At 37.1% G+C, this 24,744-nt stretch overlaps 1 protein-coding gene across 3 annotated transcripts in view; it reads right to left on the reverse strand.

Moving 5' to 3' along the window:
* COG5 (component of oligomeric golgi complex 5) overlaps positions 1–24,744 on the reverse strand; it is a 293,532-nt gene that overhangs the window by 27,080 nt on the left and 241,708 nt on the right. For all 3 annotated transcript variants that reach the window (XM_032304091.1, XM_032304089.1, XM_032304090.1), the window contains 2 exons: positions 10,527–10,637; positions 8,847–8,909 (listed from right to left, as the gene is read on the reverse strand). In XM_032304091.1, coding sequence (XP_032159982.1) covers positions 8,847–8,909; positions 10,527–10,637 — 174 coding nt within the window. The remainder of the gene's footprint in view (positions 1–8,846; positions 8,910–10,526; positions 10,638–24,744) is intronic.

A 24,744-nucleotide genomic window follows, 5' to 3' on the forward strand; every position in this document is an offset into this window, starting at 1 on the left:
CAGGGTGCTAAGAGATTGTGGGAGAAACCTCCCCCACACTGAGATGATCTGGAAAATGAAAGGCACTGTCTAAACTGACTTTCAAAGGACAAGTAGTAAGAACCAAGTGAGGAAAGATGGGGCTGAAAATATGGTTAAAGATTTGAATTTGGGAAACATTATGTTGGGTGGTAGATCGGGTAAATAGACCAAAGGCAGTAGTAGCATCAAAGCAAAATTGTGAGAGCCCAAACCAAATCAGAGGCAGTAGGAACAGATACAAGGAGATAGGCTGGAGAATGGCAGGACTGCGTAGTTACATTTGAGAAATATGGAGCAGAGAGATTTAAGAGTACACCTAGATTTTTTTTTTCTTTCATGATCTGATATTATTAACTGGATGTCTAAACGCAGAAGAAGCAGGTTGACTTGGGGATGCAGAGAGAAAATGATGGGTTCAGATTTGGACATGAATTTCTTGGAGGGCACATGGGAAATCCCTATGGGCTATCCAGGAGATACTGAAATATTTATATTTGTAGTTTTTGACACATTTTGACTAGATTTGGTAGTCTTTGGCTTTTAAGAGGGAAGCTGAAAGAGTCAATGAGATCCAGAGGATGGTTTGTAGAGTAAGGCTAAATGCCGTTTTGAAGTCATTCAGAAGAGGAGAAGCCCATGAAGGAGTAAGAGGGGTAAGATTTTTATTTAGTATATATTATGTGCCGGGTACTGTGCTATGTGACTCAGATATTGTAATTCTGCTTAAAATTCAATTACTCCTTCCTCTAAAAATATTAAAATCTCTAACTTACAGGTAGGGAATGTAATCTTTATCGATGGGGAGACTAAAGTGAAGGGAAAGACACTGTCCTTAAGTGAACAAGCAGAAGGACTGGGATTTCCTAGGTGTACGTGACTCCAGTGAGCTTTTGGTTACGTTTTCTCCACTGGCAGCAGAGAAGAAGGAAGAGACCTTAGAGTACGGTAGAAATAAATGGACAAGATTTCAAGAAAGAGGGGCAAGTTTTCTGCTCTATATGAAGGAATGATACCTAACTATAGACCCTCCTACAAAGAGGACAAATAAACGACATACTAGAGGGCTCAGAGATGGGGGAAAAAGCAGGTAGTTTTAGAGGGCCGTGGGAATCTGCCCTCTAAGGGCAAGCCACAGAAGTGAGTTCTCCATTTTCTGTGACTTTGTCCAAAGAGCGCCTACAGTCATGGTGGTGGCAAGGCAGGGTGGCTAAAACTCTGAGAGAAAAACAAAACAAAACAAATCCAGCAGTCTTTCAGGCTAAAGGAACAATGGAAAGGAGCCCTGGTCCAACCAGGGCTGCTAGAGAGTGAGATGGGAACCTCAGAAAGGAGAAAGCCAGAGAAGAATGCCTAATTCTATATTTAAACTCAGCACTATTCTGCAGCTGACTCATCAACCATGCCTGTGCAAAGCAAACACAAAGCGGCTGGCAACCAAGGCTTGAGAATTGAACTGAGGTCTGAGGCATGGCCAGCTGCAGGTATGACAGTGTACAATCAGCGGCTAATCAGGCTGATTAATCGCTAAAGAAATACCATCAACACTCAGAAGCAATGTTAAAAAAACAAAACAAAACAAAACAAAATAGTGAGTCTATACAACATAACATTTACGAAGTCCAGGATACGTTAAAAATTACTAAATATTCAAAAAGCTTGGAAATGATATCAGTTTTCAAGGAGAAAGATCATCTGCCAACCTTGAGATGATCCAGACTCTAAATTATTAGGAGAAAACCTCAGCGAAGTAAAAAAATAAATAAATAAATAAACAATAGGAACCATATAAACAGTATACAACAGGAAACCTCAGCAGAGTGACTGAAAGTGTAAAAAAGAACCAAATGGATATTTTAAACTAAAAAATTTTAAACTAAAAACTAGATGCATGCAGATGTAAATGTACTTCTATAAATAGGAGGTTTCTGTATTTTATATACTATGGCACAATATTGACTCTATGAAGATTATGGAAACTTAAGGATATACATGGTAATCCACAGAAGAACCCCTAAAAAAATCACATGAAAAGGTACAGATAAAAATCTAATAAATAAATAAAAATGGAATCAAAAAAATTTCAAAGAATCCAAAAGGAAACAGAAAAGGGGGAAAAGAGGAAAGCAAAAAAACTGAACAAACAAAACAAATGGATAAATAAAAACTAGATAATAGGATACACCTAAATAAAACCTTATTAATAATTATATAATGTCACTGGACTAAACACTCTAATTAAAAGGTAGAGATTATCAGAACAGAAAAAAAAAGACAACTATTTACTCCCTTGAGGAGATACACTTTAAAAAAGAAAGACACAGAGGAGTTGAAAGTAAATGGACAGAAGATATACCATGTAAAAACTGAGCATAAAAAGGCTGAAGTAGCTACAGTATTAACAAAGCTAAATATTTCATAATGATGAAAGCATCAGTTCATCAGGAAGGTATAACAATAATAAATACGTATGTAACATAGCTTTAACGGAACTAGTCAATAGCTTCAAAATTGAGGCATCAAGAATTGACAGACTTAAAAGGTCCACAATCACGGTAGAAAATTGTAACTTCTGCCTTTCAGCAATTGATAGACTACATAAAATATCAGTAGAGACACAGAAGATCTAAACACAGTATCACTAAATACATTACCACTACCTTGACCTAACTGCTATTTATATAACACTCTACTCAACGACTGTAGATTACACGTTTTTGTCAAGCACACGTTCATTCATCAAGACAGACGACATAAAACTAGACTCAATAAATTTAAAGAACTGCAACAATACAGAGTATGTTCTCTGATAACAGAATTAAACTGAAAAATCAATAAGACATCTAGGAAAATCAGAAATCATTAGAAGTTAAAAAAAAAACCCCACTTATAAATAACCCATGAATCAAAGAAGAAATTGCAAAGGAAATCAGAAAATATTTTAAACTGAATGAAGATAAAAGCATAACATATCAAAATTTAAGTGCTTAGAGGGAAATTTACAACTTGTTATTTTGGGAGTGCAAAGGTCTAAAAATCAATAATATAACATATTAAAAAAAAAAAAAGGCAAAGAGGGGTCCTGGGTGGCTCAGTGGGTTAAGGCCTCTGCCTTCGGCTCAGGTCATGATCCCAGGGTCCTGGGATCGAGACCCCCATCGGGCTCGCTGCTCAGCAGAGAGCTTGCTTCCCTTCCTCTCTCTCTGCCTGCCTCTCTGCCTACTTGTAATCTCTGTCTGTCAGATAAATAAATAAAATCTTAAAAAAAAAAAAAGGCAAAGAAAATCCAAAGTAGATGGAAATAAAAAAGACAAAAGCAGAAATCAATGAAAAAGAAAGACAGAGAATGTCAGTCAAGTCAAAAGTTGGTCCTCTGAAAAGATCAACAAAACTGGTAAACCCCTAGCTAAACTGATGGAAAAGAAAAAAAGAGAGAGACAGAGAACACAAACACTAAAAGAAACAATTAAAAGGAGGTTATCACTATGGGTTCTAATGACATTAAAAGGACAGTAAGAATATTATGTACAACTCTATCCTGACAATCAGGGAACTTAGATGAATAGATAAATATCTGGAAAGTCAAAAAGTATCAAAGCTCATTAAAAAAGAAACATAACTTGAATAGCCTTTCACCTGCTAAACCAATCAAGTCTGTAGTTATAAACTTCCTACAAAAAAAACCACAGGTTCTGATGGTTTCACTGGTGAATTCTACTAAGCATGTAAGAAGATAACAATACAAGTTCTTTCAGAAAACAGAGCAGGAGGAAATACTTCTAAACCTAATTAATGAGGGTAGTAATAGCTTGATACCAAAAGCAGACAAAGAAACTACAAGAAAACTACGTACCAGTATCCCTTATGATTACAGATGTAAACATCTTTTTAAAATAATTTTATTTACTTATTTATTTGACACAGGGAGAAAGAGAGAGAAAGAGACAGTGAGAGAGGGAGCACAAGCAGGAGAGGGAGAAGCAGGCTTCCTGCAGAGCAGGGAGCCTGATACAGGGCTCTATCCCAGGACCCTGGGACTATGACCTGAGCCAAAGGCAGAGGTTTAATGAATGAGCCACCCAGGTGCCCCAGATGCAAACATCTTTAACAAAAATTAAGTAGATCAAATCCAGGAATATATAAAAAGGGTAATGCATCATAACCAAGGTGGGTTTGACATTTGAAAATAAACTTCTGTATTTTATTAACAGAATAAAGGAGTAAAACTATCTGATAATTTCAATAGAGAAAAAACTATTTGATAAAATACAATTTATAATTTAAAAAAAGTGTCAGTAAGCTAGGAATGGAAGGGAACTTGTTGTATCTGATAAAGGCCACCTAACATCATAATCAAAATAGGAGAATATGATGGAGTGCTTTCCCCCAGTCAGGAAAGCACTCACCAACATCCATTCTCACCAGTTCCGATTAGAACACTTACACTAGGGGTTCTAGCCAGAGAAACAAGATGGGGGAAAACAGGCATCTACTTGCACACAATATGATAGTTTACACAGAAAATGCTCATTCTGGCTTCCCACTTAGGGGAAATACAAAACAGGAATGGTAGAGGATTAAGGACTACCGGAGAGAACAGAGAAAGAAGACTAGGTTCTATTTCATAAGCTCTTTACAAAGCAGGGAAGTGTGTCATACATTTTCCAAAGGTTTACCTAAAATAGATAAGATTATAAAAATATAGAAGCCTCAGCAATCTGGATTATTCTCTCATATAGAACACAAACCCACACATTAAGGGAGAAATGAAAAATTGTCATATATAAACCTAGCAATACCATCACTACCCATATAAAGAAATCTCAGTAATAAATGGATCAAGGTTTTTAAATGCTACTTACAGCTGATAGTGGGTATAATGAAATGGCTCTAAATTAATATTAATTGGGCCATCCATGGCATAGTAGATCATTACGAGATGTTAAACCTCAAGTCTAAAATAACCTTTAATTCTGGATAACATCTCAACAAGGTAGAGAAGAAAAGACTGTTATGTATCCTTACCCACATTTTTAGTAAGTGAAACATATATTTAATATCTTCTTTATCAAGGGGCACCTGGGTGGCTGAGTAGGTTAAGTGTCTGCCTTCACCTCAGGTCATGATGTCATCATTGTAGGATGGAGCCCCGCTTCTCCCTCTGTGCTCAATAGGGAGTCTGCTTGAGAGTCTCTCCCCCTGCCTCTCCCCCTGTTCTCTCTCTTTCTCAAATAAATAAATCTTAAAAAAACATACGTTCTCTATCAAATAACAAACGCATATAGATTTTTGATTCTTGGGCTGCAATCATTTATGTACCCTAACATTCTACCCCGATTCAAAGTAATATATTAAGTCTCCTACAATTTTAAAATTCGAGGTTCTCTTTTTTCTTTAAGTCAGAAGGTTTTGTTTTTTACTTAATATGTCATCCGGTTTTTATATGATTTAACTTAAAAAGCAAGGTCACAACTGTTTGAGTTCCGTTAACATATGCTGTTAAGTATCTACTTGTCAGGGCCACTGCAGAGGAGACAAACCAAATGCTCGTCTTCTCTCACCCAGTTCTCAAGGCCAACACTGGCGATGCCTCAGCAAACCAGCACCCAGCTCCCTGGGGCCCTGGCTCTAGCGAGCAAACCCAAGAGTGAGGGCAGGAGCCCAAGAACAGGGAATTTTCCCTGCACTAGCCTCAACTCCCAGTCCCAAGTGACTAACAACAGGAATAACCTTTGTTGTATGCTAAAAATACAGATTCAGAGAGCACACCATATACTTAGAGTTTTTGAAAAATTTCTTGTGGCTCAGTGGGTTAAAGCCGCTGCCTTCGGCTCAGGTCGTGATCTCAGGGTCCTGGTATCGAGTCCCGCATCGGGCTCTCCGCTCAGCAGGGAGCCTGCTTCCTCCTCTCTCTCTGCCTGCCTCTCTGCCTACTTGTGATCTCTCTCTGTCAAATAAATAAATAAAATCTTAAAAAAAAAAAAGATTTTATTATTTGAGAGAGAGAGAGCAAGTACAGAGGGGGTAGGAGAGGAGGCGATCTCAAGCAGACTCTGTGCTGAACCTGATGTGGTGCTCAATCCCACAACCCTGAGATTACGACCAGAGCCCAAATCGGGAGTTGACACTTACCTGACTGAGCCACCCAGGTGCCCCTGAAGAATTTCTATTTTTAATTTTTCAGGAGACTTTTATAATCAAGCAAAGTGTAGGCACTTTGTCTTAACCCACAAACTGAACTTTCTCAAACTATGAGCTGTGATCCTTAGGGGTCAAAAAACCAATTTAGTCAATCACTATCAGAATGTTTTAAAAAAGTAATGGATGAGGAGGGCACCTGAGTGGCTCAGTCAGTTAAGTGGCCGACTCTTGATTTCAGCTCAGGTCATGATCTCAGGATGGTGAGACGGAGCCCACTGTCAGGCTCCGAGCTGGGCATGGAGCCTGCTTATGATTTTCTCTCTCCTTCTCCCAATGCCCAGCACCCCACCACCCCACATGCACGTGCTCTCCCTCAAATAAATAAAGTCTTAAAAGAAAAAAGTAACACATGAACATAGAAAATATAAGCATGTATCACATAAAATAAGGAAAAACATTGTTCTGTGAAACTTTGTTTCAATTACAGAAATACATGTAGATGTATATTCTATACAAGTATATGTGTGTGTATATGTTTATAAATTATGTATTGTGCATGGGGTCACAAAGTAAAAAGTATTTCTTTTTCTTTTTTTTAGGTTTTTATTTATTTATTTGAGAGAGAGAGAGAGAGAGCACAAGCAGGGTGAGGGTTAGAGAGAGAAGGAGACTCCCCGGTGAGCACACAGCCTAATGCGGGACTCAATCCTGAGACTTTGGGATTATGACCTGAGCCAAAGACAGACATTCAACAACTGAGCCACCCAGGTGCCCCTAAAATCTATTTATTATCTTGGGTAGTGATCAAAATATGTTTGACAGCTACTGCTAGAAGAGAAGGAAAAAAATGTGGAACTGCGGGAAAAGGAGACTTTGTAAGTTCCCTGCTTGGAAACAAGAATGTTAAGACCTTTTGATTTGTCATATTGGTCTGATTTCTGCTATTTTTATGATCATCGATAACTTGGAGAACTCTTAATAAAAACAATTATTTTATGATGGAGGCATGAATAATACTTCATCACAATGAGATGAGCAATTTGGGGAAAAAAGAGAATACAGTGAAAACATCCAAGTGCACCCTTACTGTGCTGAGGGAAAACAGACTTGTCTTCTCCTACCTTCCAAATGAATTTAGTGTCCTTAAGTTTGGGGGCCTATTAAATCCCCATCCATGTCACCTATAGACAGCATTTGAACCCAGAAATTTCCTTCTCTTTTAGGATTGTGAACTATCCCCTCCAAAACTTCTTCCTCAGCTCACTGCTGTTTCTTTGTAGCTTCCTTACTCTCTTAAATAAAGGTATCTCTCCTTGGAGTTCATTGGTAGTGTCTGTCTCTGTCTCTCTCTTTTTTAAACTCTACCCAAATAATCTAAATCCAATGAACCGTTGACATCTATTATGGTTGTATGGTTATATTGTACCATTTTACAGACGAAGAAACTAAGGCAAGAGATAACTAACTTGTCTGAGGTTCTACGGCTAGTTGAATAGCTGAGACAGCATTCATCTACAGGGAGTTTGGCTCTAGAGTCTGCTATATAGTGTTCCTTAAATACCAAAAAAACATTTAGTAAGCCAATGAATGATGATGGCAAGGTGTAGTAGACATGACTCTCTTGAGTCAGTGAGGTCTGAGTTCACCAGCATCAGGACTTTGAGCAAGTTACTATTTCTAAGTTGTGCAACATAGGGATAACAATACACAACTTGAACAGTTGCTATAATACTTCAATATATGGCATGTGACTGGCAAGTAGCAGATGCTAAATAAAGGTTATCTATTACTATCATTACAATGAATGATATCCTTTTTTTTTTTTTAAAAGATTTTATTTATTTATTTAACAGAGAGAGAGATCACAAGTAGGCAGAGAGGTAGGCAGAGAGAGAGGGGGAAGCAGTCTCCCCGCTGAGCAGAGAGCCCGATATGGGGCTTGATCCCAGGACCCTGGGATCATGACCTGAGCCGAAGGCAGAAGCTTTAACCCACTGAGCCACCCAGGTGCCCAATATCCTTGTTTTTTAGAAGAGTTACCCACTGTCAACTACACATGGCTCTGAATCTCATACCAACGTCATTTTTTATTAAACTTCCAGAGTGTATTTGTGTTAGTGTGTTGGAAAAAAAAAAAAAGGAATTTACCCAGATTTCTCACCTTATGGATACACTTTAGAGTATCTCAACCTTGGCATTATTGATGTTTTGGGCCCAGTAATTCCTTTTTGTCTGGGGCTGTCTTGTGCTCTGCGAGATGTGTAACAGCATCCCCAGCACGAGATGCCAGGAGCACCCCACTCCCAGTCATGACCATCAGAAATATCTTGAGCTTTGTTACATGTTCCCTAGGGAACAAAATCACCCTTGCAGAGAATCACCACATTACTGGGATCATACGAGGCTGTAATGACTGAAGATACAGTGACGACTTGAAGACTCTTGCCTCCCTGGCTTATGACAGAATTCTCATAAGTAGAACACAATCTGTAGACACCAACAGGGTTTATTTTTAAGTTCTAGAAAATATAAACACACATGCATTCTTTCTCTTTAGGATAATTATCAGCAGCTACTTTTGGTGTGTACAGAGGATTTGAAATTATTTTTAAAATGTGACATCCTGCACTCATCCAAACAATTCTAAAACCACTTTGATCTACAGCGTCAAAGATGAATTCTTTTACCTTTAGGGCTGACATTATAGTTTGCTCAGCTGCTGGTGGGAAGGAGCTCTGACTGGAAACCACCTAGAACAAGGTTTTGAAACAGAGTTTTGCTTAAGTCTTTTACTTTTATAAATACTGATTTTGGTCGTAACATGATAAAGCTGTTTCCACAGACACATAAAATAGTATAAATACTTTAGATTACATCTCATACATGTTTTAGATACTCATTAGTATTTATTAGTTAAGATAGGTTGAAAACTACTTTCTTGTATAAAGCAATTATACTACATAAGGCAATTATACTATATACTTCAAATAATCAAAACATGAAGAATTCTAAGAGTTGGCTTCCCTTTATTCACTGTAGATAGGTTTTAATTATAAAGTTTTAACTTGAAAAGGTCAGTCTAAAGCCATATTTACATTTTTCTTTTAAAAAATTCAATTTTCTCCAGGCTGACTATAATTTTCGACAAGCCTTTAAAATACAAATGTCAAACATTTACAAATACGATACAAATATTATGAAGATTCTGAAAGTATCAATAAAAGCATTGAAATCACCCTAAAGAAAGAGAAACGTTCATTGATTGTGAGGCTTCAGAGTAATAATGAAAGGGAATGGAAAATATTTCATTTATTCTTTATTTACTTCTGTTACTTTTCTGAGATTTATTTGTTAATAACACTTTAAAATATATTCTTTTTAATGTGTGACATACACATTTTTGGAAACTCCTAACTGACACAGGACTTGTTAAAAATTGATGTAAATAAATAGTCACATAATTATACTAAAATGTAACTGAGCATATTAAAACTTAAAATAAAGGTCATGTTCTCAAGAGCATCCCCTAACCTTTGGCTTCCTTCAGGTCTTCTAAATATTGATCTCTCTGCTTAACTAAATATTTTGGAAATGACTTATAAAGAGAAAACATGAGCTATTCAAAAGTCAAGGATTGGGTTGAAAGTGTTGCTTTCTTGGTAATTATAAATACAGTTCATCTTAGAAATAATACATGAAGGCAAACAAGTTAACATTCATCATAAAAAAAATAGCAAATAACAAACACTAGTAAAACAACAGTAACAATAGCAAAAAGGATATATATTTTTTACTTCCAAGGAGTCATCAGTGATTATATCATAAAAAATCAGTGTTTAATGCAGTTCCTTCCCTCCTTCTTTGTGCAAAGATGGAACCTTTGCAAGTTGAAGGGATTAAGAGTTCTTATGAAATTATGCTTTTTTAAAAAAAATTTTTATTTCTTTTCAGCATAACAGTATTTGTTGTTTTTGCACCACACCCAGTGCTCCATGCAATACGTGCCCTCTCTAATACCTACCACCTGCTTACCCCAACCTCCCACCCATGAAATTATGCTTTTTAATTGGTATGAAACACATATGATTTACCCTTAAATCATTTGCTCAGTAAAGTTGATTATACCATTCAAGCCTGATGATCTAGAGTTCATGTTTTAAACCAAATGTATCGAGAAAAGTGACACAAATGATAAAGGCCAGGAACAGAAACTGTTTAAAAAGAGTTCCTTCTGCAACCTATTTTACAGTCATCACGTTTTCATTGTATTCTTGGCCAAAAATTAAACAATAATTCCTTGCTGTCTAAATTTGAGGTGAAAAGAACAAAGCTGAAAGTAAAAGAAACTAAAATAAAATAATGATTACCTTTGTTACTGATTGGTGCAACTTATACAGTGAATTCACTACTGCCACGTTTCTTCTCTGCCCTTCTGTAAGAGGCCCAATCACCTGGCTTGCATCTCCTTGTGTGGAGAGCTGTAAGAATTCAGCACAAAAAGAAATGACCAAAATGACAGTTCATATTTAACTGGGAAGATCATGTCCTCCTAACCGTCCCCAGCCAAAAAAAATTTAAAAAATGAACGTTCACTGGAAAACTGGAAATACTCAGATCATGTGTTGGACTTCAGGCACAGCCAGAAGGAACCTCTGTGGAGAGAACAGCGTGAATGGGGAAGCGCAATCAGCCCAAATGTATGCACAAGATCATCTTCCATCAATACTTCAGAGCTGACGGACCTGAGGCACATGTGACCCAAAAGCCCAGTGTGTGCTGGTGTTTTCACACATCAGCGCAGTACTCTTGGAATATGTTCTGGCCACTGCCAATAGTCCTTCCACTCAAAAACTCAGAAATAAGCCATCAAGACAAAACAAAAAAGAAAAGTAAATAAAGGAAGGGAGGGAAGGAGGAAAGAATGAAAATAAACCTCCATCCTATTTATATCTGACAGCCATCATACTAGTCCATGAAATGGGTGGTAAAAGAGGGTTTTACTTTCATTTTTATACATTTAAAATTTTGTTTGGAAAAGGAAGTTAGCTAAGATTATACTGTATATGGATGATCAGTAGAAGTACAGTTAAGAACTTTCTACTCCTCACTTTTTAGTTCTGAATACAAGAGTTTTAGGAGAGAGGACATGTAATGCTTTAAGAGTTAATGTAGAATTCCTGTAGTTTGATGTGAGAAAAGAATCCACATATAAACTGTTCTCATACCGATCAGATTTTAATCAAGTCCTCTGTAAAGTTTTTTTTTTTAAAGATTCACTTATTTATTTGAGAGAGAGAGAGAGAGTGTGTGCATGCAAATGGGGGGTGGGAGAAAGAGAGAGCATCTAAGGGAACTCCCTACTGTGCATGGGGCCCAGCACGGGGCTCAATCCTAGGACCCTGGGATCATGACCTGAGCTGAAATCAAGAGCTGGATGCTTAACTGACTGAGCCACCCAAGCACCCAAGCACACGTGTAACAAATATATTTAAAGGTGAATTACATTTGAGTAGGACAAATAAAAATGACTTAAGTCAACTCTATGAACGTGGATACAGATCTCAACATGTGAAAAGCTGGGCTTTTAAGAGAACTGAAATGAAGATCATCTTGCCTTTGTTATAAAGAGTCAAATAAAGTCTAGGAGAAAGAAATGCTTTCTACTTTCCTTTGATGAACACACACACATCCATTTATAAAAACTGAACTCAACTCCTACTTTATCAATTCCTACTTGTAGTAGTAAAATACAATTTAAAAATATTAAAAACTGCAATTAAAATAAAGGGAATATTCCTTTGTTAACATTACAACCCACGATGATGGCTATAAAGTCAACATAAGACCTTTTGACATCAGGTTAAAGAACTCTAGTTTATCGTGCCTTTCCTTATGGACATGGTCACCAACTTGTAATCCAGTCGAGCTCTAAAACTAGAGAATAAAGTGGCATCATCATTGGCACCAGCAGTTATAGGCCAACTCAGTGTGTTGAATGTTAAATACATATCTCTCGGTAAAGGGCATCTAGAAGTTATGAACTCAGCTATACAATTTTTTTTAAAAATCCAATCTCTCTTACTTTTCATGAGATTCTCTCCAAATAATTTTGAGGTAGTAACAAAGAAATGGAAAAAGGAAAGAATTTTTCTTGTTATTTTATGTCTATTTTATGTATTCCATACTTATAGAAGAGATAGTCTTGCTGCTAGAAAAGCATGAAGATCCTATTCTTACTGATAACTGACTACATTTGAGGGGTTTAAAAGTAGAGAAAGGCCTGTCAGACCCATGATAACGCTGTAATAAAAAAATCAAATTGTAATAAATGCTGGCCAGAATGTGGAGAAATCAGAACTCTCATACACTGCTGGTTAGAACGTAAAATGGAGTGGATACTTTGGAAAACAAGTCTGACAATTTCTCAAAGATGAACACAGAGTGACCATATATACCCAGCAATTTGACTCCTTATTATATAAACGAGAAAAATAAAAACAAATGTTCACCAAAAAATGTGCATATAAACGTTCACAGCGACATCATGCTATAGTGTAATAGCCCCCAAATGAAAACAACCCAGATGCCAACTGATAAGCGGACAGATAAGATGTAGTCTAGTCATACAATGGAACACTGTCCAGCAAAAAAAAAAAAAAAAGAAGAAAGGAATGAAGTTCTGAGCATGCAAAAGGTGGATGAACCTTGAAAACATCTTAACTAAAAGAAGCCACTCACAAAGAGCACATATGGAATGATTACATTTACATGAAATAGCCAGAAAAAGCAAATCCAGAGACAAAAAGCAGATGAGTAATTAGGAGATGGGCGAAGACAGTAAATGGGAAGTGACTGCTAATGCATAGGAGGTTTCTTGTTGGGGTGAGGAAATGTTCTAAGTGAATATACTAAAAACCAGTGAATTGTACACTTACATGGGTGAATTATATTTTAATAAAGCTGTTTTTTAAAAAAACTATAGAAAGAAAAATCCCTAGACTTCAACGGTTAACTGCTGGATGCCTCAAGCCTTGTAAGGACTAAGACTAAAGTAAGATGGCTAAGTTGGAGACCTACAAAGTTCTGTGAAGAAAATAACACACTTAGGGTGCCTGGGTGGCTCAGTCGTTAAGCATCTACCTTCAGCTTGGGTCATGATCCCAGGGTCCTAGGATCGAGTAATGCACTGGGCTCCCTGATCAGCAGGGGAGCCTGCTTCTTCCTCTCCCCCTCCCTTTGCTTGTGTTCCCCTTCTTGCAGTGTCTCTGTCAAATAAATAAATAAAATCTTACAAAAAAAAAAATATTACACCTAGAAGAGCAGAACATTGATGACATAAAAGAACTAAACATGAAATATCACTGTGCCAAAAACAAAGAACAAAATTCAAACATCAAAGTGAAATATAACACTAGAAGATTAGAAATTTAAGATAATCTGCTGCTAATCCTCGTTTCATAGCACAGAATATAGTCACCCCAACATCTGAGCTTGGTGGATCACCCTGCGTCTCTCCAACACCATTCCTGCCATGACCATTTTGGGGAAATAATTTCAAATTTACAAAATATTACAGAAATAAGAATAGTGCAAGGAGCACTCATAGACACTTTACCCAGATTTACTTTTTTTTTTCCTTAAGATTTATTTATTTACGTTAGGGGAAGGAGGTTCAGAGGGATAGGGAAAGAATTTCAAGTGGACTCCCCACTGAGTGCAGAGCCCCACATAGGGTTTGATCTCATGACCCTGAGATCATGACCTGAGCTGAAATCAAGAGTCAGACACTTAACCAACTGAGCACCCAGGTGTCCCTAATCAGATTTTTTTTTTTAATATTTTATTTATTTGTCAGAGAGAGGGAGAGAGAGCGAGCACAGGCAGACAGAATGGCAGGCAGAGGCAGAGGGAGAAGCAGGCTCCCTGCCGAGCAAGGAGCCCGATGTGGGACTCGATCCCAGCACGCTGGGATCATGACCTGAGCCGAAGGCAGCTGCTTAACCAACTGAGCCACCCAGGCATCCCAAATCAGATATTTTTAACAAAAACTTTGAAAAGTTCTCATAAACTCTTAGCTATACAGTCATATCTATACTTAATTTCCTGAAAGTGGTAAACATGCCTGTGTAATTACCAAATTAATTTTTAATGAGGAATTTATATTAAGATCTTTTGATCTAATAATGTTTTCTATCCAATTTTGGGATTCACAGCAAAAAAAAAGGACATACAAAAAGGCTAAGTATTATTATTATTATTATTATTATTTTAATGAAAAGTATAAAGGGCAAATATTTGGCTCTCAGATTGTCACTCCCCTCCCATTCATAAAGAAGACATGAGTAATCAAGCCATCCTGTTTACTGTCTCACAAAGACAGTGCTCCAGGTAGCAATGACCAATTTCTTAAACCCGACACAAGGGATGAAATCAATTTGAAATCCCTGATCTATGTCATATCAGTTTTTCTAGACAGATGGTCCAACGATTGATTCTAAGCATACTCATCAATGTTTTCTAGGTCAAGAGATGCTAATAAGCAATATATTACAAGAGCCTCAAAGCTGCTATATCCTTACTTATCCCACTATTAGAAATGTATCCTAAGAATATAATACTTACAGTTATATGCACAAAGATAATGTTATTTATGAAACAGAGAAACTGGAAAGCCCCACATGTCTAAGATTAAGAGAACAGTCAGGTATATACTAGGTAATTCACATTATGTTAGAAAAAACAATCAGAGGTGCTTATATTATTGAGCTAACTAAAAAAAACAAACAGCATATTTGTGCAGGAGTTCACTCTCACAAAAAAACTGGGAAGAAAGTGAACATGTTGAGAAATATTATGAAGGGCGCCTGGGTGGCTCAGTGGGTTAAAGCCTCTACCTTCGGCTCAGGTCATGATCCCAGGGTCCTGGGCTCGAGCCCCGCATCGGGCTCTCTGCTCAGCAGGGAGCCTGCTTCTTCCTCTCTCTCTCTGCCTGCCTCTCTGCCTACTTGTGATCTCTGTCTATCAAATAAAATGAGTAAAATCTTTGAAAAAAAAAAAGAAATATTATGAAGCATTACACACTGAGGAAAGTTACTAAAATATTAGTAAAGGCACCATGGAATTTCATTAAGTATCTAAAAAGGTATCTAAAAAGGTTCATTTGTAGAATGCACTTAGAAACTGTTGCACAAGATAAGTTTATCCAACGATAAAGATAAAGGATGTACAATCTCCATCCTTGAAAGATTTAAGATAATATGACAAAATACACTGCTTTGGTCACTGTTTACCTGCCCAAAAGAAGGTTTTGGGGAAAGATAGTTTCTTTCTTCCCTTCTTTCATTTTTCCGCCCTTCCTTCTACCCTTCCTTCCTTCCTCTCTCCCTCCCTTTCTTTTTTTCTTCCTTCCTTCCTTCCTTTCTTTCTCTTTCTTTCAGATTTATTTATGTATTTGAGAGAGATGGGAGAGAGAAAATCTCAAGCAGATTCCCTGTAGAGCATGGAGCCCAACCATGGGATCATGACCTGTGTCCAAAATCAAGCATGGGATAAACCAACTAAGCTACCCAAGGGCCCCAAGATAGTTTCTTTTGATCTACTATTCTGTGACACAGATGAAAATAATTGGTTTTTATTTATATTTACTTATCAAATGCCTTCATCATAGATAACCTGGCTGAGAGCAAGGAATACAAGAAGTATAATTAAATATCACTTAGCTCACTATGTCAATTACCCTATAAAAACATAAAATTAAACACAGACACTCACAATTAAATGATCAAACATCTCTAGTCTGTAATACATTAAAAATTATATTGTATTTGGTGGGGGCGCCTGGGTGGTTCAGTGGGTTAAGCCCCTGCCTTCGGCTAAGGTCATGATCTCAGGGTCCTGGGATCGAGCCCTGCATTGGGCTCTCTACTCAGCAGGAAGCCTGCTTCCCCCTCTCTCTGCCTGCCTCTCTGCCTACTTGTTATCTCTCTCTCTGTCAAATAAATAAATAAAATCTTAAAAAAAATTATATTGTATTTGGAACCCAGACATAGGGCATGTTTCTGCAAATATGCAGCAAAGGACAAATTCATAGATTTATGTAGCAATTCTCCATTTCCCTGTCATATCAGCTTACCTAAACTTCCCTGACAAATGAAACTAATTTTCTTAGATGCTAAAACTGTCAGAAAATATTTCCAAGAAAATATTGTACAGTGTATGTCATATTTTTTGGGTTTCATACATAAGACACACAGAACAGGTAAGCAAATTCTACTTAAAATGAACCAGTGCATGTGTTCACTACTGTTCCAGTGAGCCATGTTTGTGCAATGACACATTTTTGTTTCAGAAGTCACTTCATTAGAGCTTAGCGGGTAAGTATGGCTGCTTGTCCCTTCACTCATATCTTTCGAAATTTTGTCTTCCCTTTTTCTTGAGCTTTTAGAAATTTTTAGGAATCCTTCTCTTATTCGTAAGGTGTTAGTTTTCTCTTCTTGATCTTATCTCCCCTCATCCTGGTCTAACTTGATTTACAGTGGGAAAAGCGAGGACTAAGCACATGACAGCTGGGAGCCGTTCCTCTGCACAAGCGTATACTTCAGTGCGTGGACACTGAGACATCACCTCCAGCAGGTCAGAGGATATTTTTATTCCCTTCCTGGTTCTTATTTATATTTCAGACTGCTGAATTTGTCAAATATTTGACCACTTGATTAAAAAAAAAGGGGGGGAGTGTGTTCCTACGTATCTATTTATCTAAAAATAAGGACAGGTACAACAGTAATGTTGTGTTTTGACATCAGATTAAACCTTCACACAAATGTGTTATCAAAGAGGTGACAGCTTGAAATGGGCTGCCTTTTAGAGAGTTAACATACAACCAAAAAGGTGGAAATAAGATCAAGTCTTGTTTATAAGTACATAGGAATGACATGTAGCTTTGTAATTCAAAACTGTATTGCTCATACAAACCTGTATTCCTTTAAAAAGACATTTCATCAATCTACTTTTCTCATTAACCTCCTCTAGATCGTCCACACGCCTGTCAAAATGTCCACCTGGCTCATGGGATTTGGTAACCTCAGAGGGTGGGCAAGGCAAACACAATTTGCTCAGAATGGATCATTTAGAGCTCTTACTTTATTTCTCTTCAAAGGACCTTATGCTTTTGAACAACAGATGGAATTTCCACCTACCCACAACCAATCACTGGCTCCTAAACACTGGCCTTGTTAATTAAATTTAGAGTCACAAGTCTGCATATTTTTAATTCCTTGAAGAAGAGAGAACTGTTCACTGTCAAGTATACTGAGCTTTTCCCATTTTCCAATAATGAATAACTATGATTAATTCTTTAATTATCAGAAAAACTTTTTACATGCCTTGATTTAGGATACTTTGAGTTTAGCACAGAGTGAATTTCAAACTACAGATTTTCCAAAAGAAATGAAAGTTTATTATCCTCAGGGATGTGAAAAAACTAAAATCCCAGCATCCTACTATAAGTTAGTTAATAAAATTTAAAAAAAAAATAGCATCCTACTATGAAAACCTTAGTTAATAAAATTAAAAAACATTTTTTTAAATTTATTTAACATACAGAGTTCACAAGTAGGCAGAGAGGCAGACAGAGAGAGAGAGAGGGGGAAGCAGGCTCCCCGCTCAGCAGAGAGCCCGACGCAGGGCTCGATCCCAGGACCCCGGGACCATGACCTGAGACGAAGGCAGAGGCTTAACCACTGAGCCACCCCGGCACCCCAAAAAATAATCAGTAGTTTATATATTTGCAAATATAGACTAGTACTTTCAGTTTTTGAGAGATATAAGTTCTAATGTAATTAAACCTACAATCTTGAAAGCAGTATTAATTTTCATAGCAAAGTTCTTTATATAGCCAAAAGATAAATTTCAATTTAACTAAAGTCCTAATAACAAAACAAAATTTTATATTTTTGAACTCCATTAAGTAATAAGCCTCTCTCTGAATATTAACCTTAACAGTGGTGTTTATAATGTTAAACCAGAAACAAACAAGATTACCTGATTGAGAGCAATTATTATCTAAAAAACTAGAAATTCATTTTGCAAAATCTGACAGTCATTCTAAGTTTGTGTCTGCCTTAAATGACTTCAATTGTCTAAGAAAGAGTCTTAAGGAGGTAATTTTAAAGAGTATCATTCTACAGTGGCTTGATTAACCCCTAACCCATGCAACTTCCCATTTTAAGAGTGGATTTGTCAATTTCTGAAATTCTATCCATTCATTTTATTAGTCTGAGGTTGCACTATAAGGTGTATCATAATTCCTATACCTTCCTAGTAAATTGTTCTTTTTCTCATTTTATGATATCCCCCAAATCCCTAATAATGCTGTTGCTTTAGAATCCACTTTGTCTGATATTATTATAGCTCATTTTATCAGTTCTCATCTAATTAGCATTTGCTTGAAATATTTTTTTAAGATTTATTTATTATTTGTCAGAGAAAAAGAGAGAAAACATAAGCAGGGGGAGCAGCAGGCAGAGGGAGAAGCAGACTCCCCACTGAGCAGGGAGCCTGATGTGGGACTTGATCCCAGGACTCTGGGATCATGACCTGAGCCGAAGGCAGATGCTTACCAACTAGCCACCTAGATGTCACTGAAATATTTTTTCTCCATTCCTTTAGGTTCATCCTTACTATGTCCTTATTGATGAGGGACAGAAGCACAAAGAATGTTCACCTTTAGCCCACAAGGCTGACCGATAGCCTGCATAGTTTTGATAAGGATCAAATATGTACTGGCTGCTACATTCTTAAAGGGTCTCATGACTGCCTGTGCATCTTAATGTTAATATCAAGCTGAATGATAAGCACTACAGAAATCTTGCTAAAGTAGTTTTATGAGTGGAAATTTGAAGAAGACACTTATGATACTCCTTGTCCTCTCCCCCTTGAGCACTAAGCATATAACCATCAGCTTCATACAGCAAAAAGTACAGCTCTTTCTGCCCATAAGCCTTATCCCTGTGCTATAAGAAAAACACCTTTTTGCACCAAAAATGTCTCAAGAGTTCTTTCTTGAATGTCTGCTTGTGAACCCACATTGCTTATGGTTTAGGTGTATCACACAAAGTTAAACTTATTGGTTCTATGCAAACTGAGAAATGTCAGGGGTCAGTTTAGTCTATTTACATTTATTGTGATCAGTGATATATTTGAAATCCATCTTACTATGTAATTCTCATATGATTTTCTTTGATTTTTACTCCATTCACTTCTCAGCCTTTTATTGAACTGATACTTTCCTCTTTTACCCATTTTCCCATCAGTTCATTTAGAAGTTATATATTCTATTTCCACTCTTTCAGTGGTCATAATTAAATTATTAAAGTTCATATTCAACTTAAGCCAAAATATCTATGGCTTTATAGTCCTCCTAAATAATGAAAGCATTTTAGAATGCTTTAAAATTCATTACCCCTTCTCCTCATTTCAAACTTTAATCTGGAGAAAGTATTTCAGTTCTACCTTGTTTATATATTCATAATTATTCATTATCTTATGCAATTAAGGCTCGGATTTACCTACATATTTACCAATTGCTTACGCTTACTCTTACTTCTTGCATTTCGATCCTTCCTTCTGAGTTAGATTTCCTCTTGTGTCCGACTACTAAATGGCTTCCCTTTCAGAGTGAAGGCCAAGGCCAAACCCCCTACTATATCCTGCAAGGGCTAGCGTGATCTAGAGTTAAGGTTACAGAGTTTCAAGGATATCAGATTGGGTCAGGGGAATTCAAGGAACACACGAGCATTTAGCCAGTCTCTAGTCTCTCAGTATTCCGGAATACAGGCACATAACAAGGCCGAAGAAGCAGGGTCCTTAAAACCAGAGACTCTGGGTCGAAGGTGCCACTTTATGTATAACAGATTCGAGAGCACAAACTGCTTCAAGAGCTACCAGGCTTCTGCTGGCTTTTAAGCCACTTGTTCCTCTCGCCCTTTGGGTGCGAATTCAATTATTTCTTCTGCAAGTTAAAAACCTGCATATGAAAACAAAACAAAACAACAACAACAAAAAAACCTGCATATGATAAAAACTGAAACAGAACTAACTTAAAAGTATAAACTAAAAACCAAATGTTCTCTCTCCACATCTTTAGTCCCACTCTCCAAAGTTACACACTAACAGTTTCTTCTTGTGACCTTCCAGGAAAAAAAAAGAGAGAAAGGAAAAAGAAAAAGCATAAAACAGCATTTAGTTATATTATCTATTTTATTTATAGGTGGGACTGCTAAATGTATTTATTTTCACCTTCTTTTTCTAGCTTCATAATATGTCTTAGAGAGTTTTCCGTATCAGCACACAGAAGTCTTCACAAGACTACCCCTATTTCCCTCACTAGTTTATAACCAAGCTTTCAAACTATCAATATTTTCTTGAAGCATTTTCCACAGATTCTTGAGAGAAACAGGAAGGGAATCTGAATTCCCCAGAGTTCAATATTCCTTGTCATTAATGTAAATCTTTGATGGCTACCAGAATGATTACAATTAGAAAGTCAATTTCCCAACTAAACAGGGTTCTCAGCAAAGAGAGTGGCCACATGTATTTTACAAAAGTAAAAATAAATCTACACCCAAGAAAAGATGCCTTACACCCACGCATGCGTGCATGTGTGTCCATGCACAAGTACACACACACACACACACACACTCACATTCCTTTATTTTCTCCAAACTTCCAAATGTACAGCATATTATATACAGTGTTGGTTAGTCTATTTTAGGAAGTTCTTAGATATTTAAACTGGGAAGAGGTGGGTGGTTGGTGAAATCAAGAAGCAAAAGAGGCATTTTTACTTTTCCTGATCTTAGTCCTTTTTCACTTTTTTTCTAAGATTAGTTTATTCAATATTAGAGATTCACTAAACATCTTCCAAAACTTATAAAAGCTCCATATTCTTCCAAGTCCTAAGGACTAAATGATCATCCTCCTATAAAACAAGAATACACCGGAGCGCCTGGGTGGCTCAGTGGGTTAAGCCGCTGCCTTCGGCTCGGGTCATGATCTCAGGGTCCTGGGATGGAGCCCCGCATCGGGCTCTCTGCTCAGCGGGGAGCCTGCTTCCTCCTCTCTCTCTGCCTGCCTCTCTGCCTACTTGTGATCTCTCTCTGTCAAATAAATAAATAAAATCTTTAAAAAAAAACAAAAAACAAGAATACACCTATGTGCCACCTCTACACATACCTTTATAGTTTTTTAAAGGTACTTTTAATTGAAATATAAAATCAAGATACAAATGTATACATATAGATAAATGAGTCATCACAAATCATAGACTCTTGTAACCACAGACAAAAAATTTAAGTATTACTAGTGCTCCAAAAACCCTTCCTTGTAGTCCCAACTCAATCATCTCTTTCCTCCTATAAAGTGACTTCTTTATACAAATGGAATCATTGGGACATAATATTTCATACAGAATAACTATATACATGTTTATATTTTGCTCCACATTGTTTGTCAGATTCATCCACGTAGGAATATATGGAAGCTGTATTTTGTTCATTTTTCAGGATTGCACACTATTTCACTGATAAATATCTCAGCATTTATGTATCTGTTTCAGTGTTGATGGACGTTTGGGCTGTTTCTGTTAAGGCTATTACAAATAACGCTGTTCTACATGTCTCATGTTGTATATGTATGGGTATTTCTTTTTTCTTTTTTTTTTTTTAAGATTTTATTTATTTATTTGAGGGGGTACAGAGTAAGAGAGAGATGCGAGCTCCCTGCTCAGTAGGGATCCCAATGTGGGGTTTGATCCCGGGATCCAGGATCATGACCTGAGTCGAAGGCAGACTCAACCTCGTGAGCCACTCAGGTGCCCCCATCTAAGGGTATTTCTACTAGGTTTCCCCTTTCACATTTAGATTTACATTGTATCTAAAATTGATTTTTGCCTCTTGGTGAGAGCTAACTTTCAATTTTTTCCACAAGGCTATTAAACAAACCCATCATCACTTACTGAAAAGACCATCCTTTTCCCACTGTTCTCTTCTGCCATCTTTGTCACACAGCAAGTGACTGTATACATGTGGGGCTGTTTCTCTTTCAATGTATTTCTCTATCCTTGTGCTAAAACTTCACCATCTTAATTACTGTACGTTTCTAGTGGATCCTGATATTAGCAGAACAAATATTTCTGCATTGGTAAGAAGTATACTGTTACACTGAACTTATAGGTCAATTTTGGAAGAATAGACAGGTTTATTATACTGAGCCATTCGACCTATGAAGAGAGTATATGCCATCATTTATTTACTCCTTTAATTTCTCTCAATATGATTTAGAGTTTTCGGTATAGTCTTGCCCATGTTTTCTCAAATTATTCACAGAAACGTTATTTTCTGAAGCCATTATAAATAATGTTTTTTAAAAAAATAAATTCTGTGTTCTGTTTGTAGTTGGTATACAGAAACAGTTGGTGTCTGGATAACTTGTGGATGAAGGAGCTCAGGACATGCCACTGCAAAATATGCTGCTCTGGTGTATTATTTTGAGTTGAAGTCACTGAAAAACAGCAGGTATGTCAGAATGGCTTTCTCTGAACCTGCCATATCTGCTTAAAGGCAGGTCCTCCAAAAGGAACTCAGTAACTGTCATAAATTCTCTCCCTAAAATTTCATCAACCAGGAAAGACTGACTCTTTTCACAGGACAGAAAATAGGAAGTGGCCATCACACCCACACAAGTTTTGTCACAAACTCTATCTTCCATCTATTTTTCCAAGGGCCTGATCAACTTTCTAAAAATCATTCATTGTACCCAAGTAGCTCATATCCCCTCTTCTTTTTCCCCTATTAAGACATTATAGTTTGCAAATAACACATATGGGGAGGTTTTCTAGATACAGTTCAGTTATTTCAGGAAAAAGGATTATAGACCTCTTTGAAATAAATCATGTTTTCCCAGAAAAAATTCACATGTCATAACATTTGACAGTTTCCTGGGGTTCACAGATGCCCTGAAGCCCCTTCACCCACCTTCTAGATTAACAATTCCTACCCTAAGATATTGAAAAATGATTTTTAAAAAAGATTGAGAAAAAAAAAGATTTTCTTGATTCCTATTATAGAACACTTTCCATATGCACCATTTTTTTTGGTATGTCTGAAAAAATACTCTAAATGGGCACAACTTCCTACTAGTGAGTTGAGTAAAAGTTGCCTAGAAGTGCGCTATTGCTTGATGTAGTAAAGGATAGTTAAAAAAATAATCAGTCCTCTAAGATGTAAGTTTTTTTACATTTAAATGCAGCAAACTTCAGTTAGCATCCCCAATTTTTTTTTAAAAGATTTATGTATTTATTTATTTGACAGACAGAGATCACAAGTAGGCAGAGAGGCAGGCAGAGAGAGGGAGAGGCAGAGAGAGCTCCCTGCTGAGCAGAGAGCCTGACGCAGGGCTTGATCCCAGGATCCTAGGATCATGACCTGAGCTGAAGGCAGAGGCTTTAACCCACTGAGCCCCACAGGCGCCCCAGCATCCCAACTTTTAAAGGAAGTGTTTTTCTGTCTTTTCCTCTTCCTCTCTCTGATTATCCCAAGTGTCTGGGGGGTTTTAGAGTAGCCCTTTCAACCATGCCTCCCCCTCACCACTACCACCACTGTTCTCCAATTCACAATCATATCTAATGCTTACGGCTCAGAACCCCATCACACTGGCACACTGCAGATCCAATTCCTGCGTGTGTTTTGGCCTGGGTCCATTTACCAAGCAATCTGACCTCATGTCATATGAGGCTGGTAATTACAGCAGCCCTAAGAGGTAAATGTAGGTATTCTTTCTTATTTGTGAATATAGCTAGATCTTTACTGTTACGTGTTATCAGTATGCCTGAGTGTGTTTGGATAGGAGGGTGCTCTGAATCAAAGCCTAAACTTGACTAAATGCTGACAATTTTCTCTCTCAGAAACATACTTCCATAGAGCATAATTTTGAAGCACTCCTTAGGGAATTAAATTATATCCCAATACCCTGGAACAGGGATGAGAATAAAAGCTCTTTTTGATCATTAATATGCTTGAAAAGAGGTAAAAGCTCTACAGGAATGACACTTCTAATTCTTGTAAAAATGAACCAGGTAATTCAGACTAGTTCTGTTAATGAAAGTACCTTGAAAAAGTGAATAATACCTTTAAATATCTTCATGGTATCGAAGAGCTAATATGACAGAAAAAATTATGAGGCAAGATTCAATTGCCCAAATTTCTTTCCAAGTCCCTAACTACTACTTCTATTTCCTGGAATTAGTATCTATTCTATTACTCAGAGACTTCAGAAACTCCACATTCTGAAATTAAGTTAAAAATAAATAAAAGAAAATAAATAAATAAATAAATATTTTGTAATGAAAGAAATAAAGAAAACATAGAAGAAGAAAAATATTTATTTGAGTATTATATATTGTAGCAATGAAAACAGGTTTAGGGGAAGAAAGATTAGAAAATGTGGGGCACCTGGGTGGTTCAGTAGGTTAAGCCTCTGCCTTCAGCTCAGGTCATCTGATCTAAGGGTCCTGGGATCAAGTCCCGCATC

This window comes from Mustela erminea, chromosome 11, assembly GCF_009829155.1.
Source record: "Mustela erminea isolate mMusErm1 chromosome 11, mMusErm1.Pri, whole genome shotgun sequence".
NCBI classification, from domain to species: domain Eukaryota; kingdom Metazoa; phylum Chordata; class Mammalia; order Carnivora; family Mustelidae; genus Mustela; species Mustela erminea.